Source organism: Camelina sativa, chromosome 8 (genome assembly GCF_000633955.1).
Source record: "Camelina sativa cultivar DH55 chromosome 8, Cs, whole genome shotgun sequence".
Taxonomy (NCBI): domain Eukaryota; kingdom Viridiplantae; phylum Streptophyta; class Magnoliopsida; order Brassicales; family Brassicaceae; genus Camelina; species Camelina sativa.
Window position 1 is genome coordinate 26,300,397 of NC_025692.1, and position 6,841 is coordinate 26,307,237.

The 6,841-nt window shown below is 36.5% G+C and overlaps 2 protein-coding genes and 1 non-coding gene across 3 annotated transcripts in view; all 3 read left to right on the forward strand.

Annotated features, from left to right (window-relative positions):
- Positions 822-902, forward strand: TRNAL-AAG. The gene has a single exon. It is a non-coding gene; the product is annotated as a tRNA-Leu (tRNA).
- Positions 3,454-5,273, forward strand: LOC104708753 (PAN domain-containing protein At5g03700-like). The gene has a single exon (XM_010425374.2). The coding sequence runs from the start codon at positions 3,629-3,631 to the stop codon at positions 5,081-5,083; it is 1,455 nt and encodes a 484-aa protein (XP_010423676.1). The 5' UTR covers positions 3,454-3,628; the 3' UTR covers positions 5,084-5,273.
- The window catches only part of LOC104709958 (fructose-bisphosphate aldolase 6, cytosolic-like), a 2,330-nt gene continuing 1,342 nt past the window's right edge, over positions 5,854-6,841 (forward strand). Inside the window, exons 1-3 of the mRNA XM_010426491.1 lie at positions 5,854-5,934; positions 6,033-6,260; positions 6,358-6,838. Of these exons, the coding sequence (XP_010424793.1) occupies positions 5,907-5,934; positions 6,033-6,260; positions 6,358-6,838 (737 nt within the window). The 5' untranslated portion in view covers positions 5,854-5,906. The remainder of the gene's footprint in view (positions 5,935-6,032; positions 6,261-6,357; positions 6,839-6,841) is intronic.

The following is a 6,841-nucleotide window of genomic DNA, read 5'->3' on the forward strand; positions in this document are numbered from 1 at the left end:
CAACTCAATTTGAAAATACAAATGTAAATCATTTTTTTTTGTTTGTTAAAATACAAATGTAAATCATGCATGCATGAATCTCCGTTTGACGTTGATGATTTCGAAGAGGGGATATAACAAAGGATATTATTAGAATGAATAACTTTTTTATACTTATCCCAAGATAATGTAAGACAACTGTATCTCCTATGTTATTAAGAAAATGGAAACCTAAAATCCTTAATTAGAGAATATTAAGCGGGTGGTAATGATATGGGGGTGTCACATCATTTAGGGATTTGGATCTATCTTTGACTAATTCGATTTATGTATGACAAGGAATTTGGAAAGAGAAGGGATCATCACGACACGAGCCTAATTTGATTACTTGTTGGGAGTCATTATCATATTACTATTTTTGCGGTAAGCCGACACATTCGAGAAACTAATAAAATTATGCGTATCTTTTTAGCGTTAGATAAGAGAACTGTATTGTGTCCATTCGTTATAGTACCAATTGAGATGAAGCAGAGACAAGAAAAGAGACCCTCGAGACTTTCTTTCGATTTTTTGGTGGTAGTCCTTATCACTCATTCATGCTTTAATAATTCACACATGCAATTTTTGTAAATCTGTCTAATCTGCTCATTGATTGGGTTTTGCTTCATATATATTATTAATTAGGTCGACGATACTGTAAACTAATTCGACTTTAAACAAAATAAAATGTATTTTTCATGTGCATTTTCTGTCGATGATTCATTTAGAAAAATATATTGTAATTAGGTTTCCTCATATCTTATATGTATTATATATACGTTTTAAACTCTTAATGTCAACAAGTTGATATGGCCGAGTTGGTCTAAGGCGCCAGATTAAGGTTCTGGTCCGAAAGGGCGTGGGTTCAAATCCCACTGTCAACATTCTTTTTTTTTTCTCTCTTATCTTATTAGGCCTATTTAGTTTCGGCCCATCAATTACATATTGTTGCCAAGTGAATCTAGCAGGCCATATTGTTATAATGAATTAAAAACGAACAGTGGCACCTTTCGTGCAGCCCACCCACTTCGACATAATACTACGAAATATTTGAAATCAGAAACTAGAACACTTATGAATAACTTAATAGATGTGAGTCATGTGACTTGTTTGGTATGGGTTGATTAGTTAGTCGATCGATCCTATTAATTATTTTATGGAAATGTCAACAAATTTTCTAATCAAATTACCTGGGATAACTAATACAACTAAGTTATCTATAATTTGAAGTTAGTCAGAGTCGTGGCTAATAGGTTTTTGAATGTGAAAATTGCATGTTTATTTAGGGGTTCTCCTGTAGAAAAGCTTAAACAGTTATGGGGATTAATTTAACAGATACAGTAATGGGAACAATCATATAATATGATTTATATCAGTAATAAACTATATTTGACTTTGCAAATTACATAATTCAGAAGTCAAGAACCTTGAACCAGAATTGTTGAATACAAAGGTAAAAAGATGGAAACGAAAGCTTAGCTGAACAAAAGAGTACAGACATTTGCTTACAGCGTACACAGATAGAAACATTCATTAATCTAGATAGAACGATTAGGTTTGGTGAGAAAAATTTGGATTTTTTAGAGAGAGTACGAAGGGAACAAAAGAGTTGTTGTATGGTTGAACTTAAATGATGTCAACACCAAATAAAATAAATAAATTGATCCCAACAAAAAAAAAAGAGAAAAGTATTTTTTAATTCAAGAAATAGAAACTATTAAGTCAAAATCCGAATTGGTGAGACTTTCGATGTGTTTAGTTACGATTACGATACATTCATACATATCCTCCCGCCAGCCAGTAAGTCAACTCCTCACATTTAATGATCCTTTTTACATAGTCAACCCATGTGACTTAGATTAATAACACACCCATCATTGTGAAATAAGTTAGTTTGAACTTTTCATTGGATAGAAACCCAAAAAAAAAAATACGTATCATCCAAAACGATATAAAATATCAAACCAATTAATAATTGATGATATCATATGAATGGTATACCATGGATGTATACACCACCAAGGTCACTCGAGTTTTTTTACGGTGTAAATAAGATTGCATGTTGAATCAACTAGAGATTTAATGACCTGAGTCCTGACATAAACAGATGACGAGCTTGAGTCTTTTGACCTTTTAGATTTGGTGCGACTTTTGTCCTAACTTCATTGTTATACATTAATAATAATTTCATTTCATTTTATTAACACCTAACCTTCTAGATTTTCCCTTTTAATTTGTGAAGAAGTTTTGTGTCTGGCTTGATCGCATTCGGAGCTTTATGCCTAATTCAAATCATTTTAATATGAAAGTAAATATATATATAAAAAGATTTATAAACTACTAAAAGTATGCAAAATCCTCTTTTTTTGTGTGTTTTTCTCACTAATCACTTTAACTCGGTTCGTAGTCCTTTTTCCTTCTAAATTATGAGATTTCATACATTCCTTTTTTCTTCTTTATGGATGATAACAAAATTTGATGTCTAAACTCTTAATACATACTTAGAAACCTATCCATATTAACAAATTTTGGAGATCCTGAGCATTTGCATCCCCCACGTACACACTCTCAAAACCAGTCATATTCAAAACCTTGTTATTTCAAAGAGATACTTACAATCCATATACATTAGCTTTTGCCCATTTTCCATAATCATGTAACTCTTTTTTTATTTAACCTATTAACACGAGCGAGCTCATTAGCACAAACCTCGTTTACGTTTATCTTAAAGATCTTTTACGCCTAAACAAATAGTTAAACGTTTGGATTTTATATTACACGAGCGAGCTCTAGTGACTAAATCTTTTGGATTTTCTCGTTTTAAGAGTTTTCTACAACATTCGGAGATATATTTGAGAGTGTACATCATTTTTGATCAATATATCCTCACAAAGTAAATCGATTAAATAAAAAAATATGCACTTGTGTATTAGGGATGAGTTCTTTCGTTTGTAACTAATATTGACACGAACAAGATATAGTTAAAACATTCCCATACTCTTTCTTTCCTACGGTAGTGGGAACATGGTAGAAAAGGAAAACACACAAACACATTGGAAGAACATACGAAATGAACACATTACACATACATAGATTTACAGATATTCTGTATTATGTATACAACTATATATACACACACATACTGACACTGACACATGCTTAGTGCGTGCAATAATTTGTCTTTACTCAAATATTTTAAGTGTAAACAATCTGGTTTAGCGCATATTATATACAACTGGTCCATTTGCGCCTAGCTAGCGAGTAGTGAGTAATGGTTTGATATGATTACAATTTATCCCACCAGAAAACCATATCTTTCTCAAATCGCGACTCCAAATATTTAATTTCAGCCCCCACGACATCGACGCCGTTTATTATTGTTTTATTTCTTTCTCTCTTTTTTTCTCTTTTCCAAATTAACATATTCTAGAACCGGCACAACATATTTAATCATTTTATTCATATTTTACGTCTCTATATATATTATACATTACACACACTCAAGTATATGATGCAATGGAGTCTCTCTGTATGAACGAATAAAAAACATCACAATCTCTCTTTCTTCTCTCTGTCTCTCTTTCTTTATATTTGATTCAAGTTTCCAAAAATGGAAGGTTTGTATTTAAACTCTTTCACTCGTGTTTTACTCTTGTCGTTCGTTTTCTTGGTTTCTTCTTCTCATACATGGCAACGAGTCAACGCGGTCGAACCGGTTTTAGAGCTGGTAAAAGGCTTTGAAGCTAAACCGGACCCGTCCATCGACTTGTTCCAGCCTCTCCTCACTGACCCGAACGGGAGCTTTTCATTCGGGTTCTTACGTGTAAACGGGTCACGCCTCTCTCTCGCCGTAACCCACCCGAACTTAACGGATCCACTCTGGGTCCTCGACCCGACCCGTTCAGCGAGCTGGTCGCATAAAACGAAGCTCTTCTTCAATGGTAGCCTCGTAATTACCGATCCTTCGTCGAGGTTGGAATGGTCAACTCATACTAACGGAGACCGTCTGATCCTCCGTAACGACTCGAATCTCCAAGTGGTGAAAACGTCGTCGTTCGTCGAGTGGGAAAGTTTTGAGTTTCCCGGAAATACCCTCGTAGAAAACCAGAGTTTCACATCTGCCATGGCTTTGGTTTCACCCAACGGTTTGTATTCGATGCGGTTAGGTAGCGATTTCATCGGTTTATACGCTAAAGTGAGCGATGATTCTCAACAGTTTTACTGGAAACACAGTGCTCTTCAAGCCAAAGCCAAAATCAAAGATGGAGCCGGTCCAATTCTAGCTCGGATTAATTCGAACGGTTATCTCGGTATGTACCAAACCGGAAATATAATACCAATCGATGTTGAAGCGTTCAATAGCTTTCAAAGACCGGTTAACGGTTTACTGATTCTCCGATTAGAATCCGACGGGAATCTCCGGGGATATCTCTGGGACGGATCTCACTGGGCTTTGAACTACGAAGCGATCCGCGAAACTTGCGATCTCCCTAATCTGTGTGGTCCGTACGGTCTATGTACGCCTGGATCGGGTTGTTCGTGTATTGATAACAGTACCGTGATCGGAGAGTGTAATCACGCGTCGTCAGCGCCGGTGGATTTCTGCGGCAAGACGACGGAGTTTAAAGTGGTGAGACGTAACGGCGTTGAAGTGCCGTTTAAGGAGCTGATGGATCATAAAACGACGTCGTCTTTGGGGGAGTGTGAGGAGATGTGTGTTGGGGATTGCAAGTGTTTCGGGGCGGTTTATAATAACGGGTCCGGGTTTTGCTATCTGGTTAATTACCCGATCCGGACGATGTTGGGCGTTGCGGATCCGAGTAAACTGGGTTATTTTAAGATACGTGAAGGTGTAGGGAAGAAAAAGAGTCGTGTTGGATTGACGGTTGGGATGTCATTGCTAGCTGTGATTGCGTTGGTTTTAATGGTGGCGATGGTTTACGTTGGGTTTAGGAATTGGAGTAGAGAGAAACGAGTACTAGAAGAAGATGGTGGGTTATCACCCGGCCCGTATAAAAATCTCGGGTCGGATAGTTTTAGTTCCGTTGAAATGAGTCGGAGATAATATAATAATAATAGCTTTCTAGTTTTTTTTTTTTCTTCTTTTTCCTTTTTCATAATTTTTTTACAAGAGGTATGTATTAATTTTTACACCATAGAGTATAAAATTAACTTCTTTTTGCGATTTGACCATTATTTTGTTGATGACTTTTTTTACCTAACAAGTATTTATTACAAAGATATATTTATTTTTATATGGTTTAGCAAATACACCTATTTCGTAATATATAATTCTATTTTAAAATTTATTGATAAAAAAAATAAGGGAAAATGAGCAATTGGGCGTCACGGGTGACGCTAACAAGTGTGGATGGTGGACTTTTACTGAAAGGCCCACATGTTATGAGATTTTTCCACTATCCAAATCGTCGTTATTTTATAATACATCTAATTCTATATTGTTACTTTGTAAAAATATTCTGGTCAGCAACAGCATGTAGTAACCACCTGACTTTATCCCATTTTATCATGTCGACCATTTTTATAACAAAACTCTAATTTATTCTCTCTCTCTCTCTCTACAAAATTGACAATATTTGAAGAACACTAAAAATAGAAAAGTTGAATGTTTTTAACAAAGGAACGGATCTTTCGAAAATTTTGCGACAATTTTTATTGGTTGTTGGAGTTGCAAAAAAGCGAGAATTTATATGGGGAGTTGCAAAAAAGCGAGAATTTATATGGGCCGCATGTATGACTCCTTATTTATCGCCGTAACCGTCTCCAACTCGGCCTTTTAAAGGCCCATTCTCTTCAATTTCATACATTACAAAAAAAAAGAAAAAAAAACGCTCTTCCCCGTCGCCGCAGCCTCTTTTACACACACAATGTCGTGCTTCAAATCCAAATTCGCCGGTAAATCTCTTTACCGTCTCATTCGATCATAGTTCAAGGAATGTTTTAGTCCTATACGTCAATGAATATATCTCTTCGTGTTTGTTGATCTTTATCAGATGAGCTCATCGCCAATGCCGCTTACATCGGTACTCCAGGAAAAGGTATTCTCGCTGCTGATGAATCCATTGGAACAATCGGGAAACGTTTTGTAAGCATTAACGTCGAGAACGTTGAATCAAACAGACGTGCTCTTCGTGAGCTCTTGTTCACTACTCCTGGAGCTCTCCAATACATCAGTGGTATCATCCTCTTCGAAGAAACACTCTACCAAAAGACTGCTTCAGGTTCTAAAATTCGAAAACCTAACAAAACACTTTCACATTCGTTTTCTTGATTCTATATAAATCATTGGTTGGTGTTTTGTTGATTTTTGCTATATAGGGAAACTGTTTGTTGATGTGATGAAGGAAGCTGGAGTGCTTCCAGGTATCAAAGTCGATAAGGGAACCGTTGAGCTAGCTGGTACTAATGGTGAAACCACAACCATTGGTCTCGACGGGCTTGGTGACCGTTGCAAGAAATACTATGAAGCTGGTGCACGTTTCGCTAAGTGGCGTGCTGTTCTCAAAATCGGAAAGGAAGAGCCTTCTGAGTTAGCTATCCATGAGAATGCTTACGGTTTAGCTAGATACGCAGTTATTTGCCAAGAGAACGGTCTTGTCCCTATTGTTGAACCAGAGATTCTTGTTGATGGATCTCATGATATTGAGAAATGTGCTTCTGTTACGGAACGAGTCCTTGCGGCTTGTTACAAGGCTCTTAGTGATCACCATGTGATCTTGGAAGGAACTCTCTTGAAACCAAACATGGTTACTCCAGGTTCTGACAGTGGCTCCAAGGTTAAACCTGAAGTGATCGCCGCGCA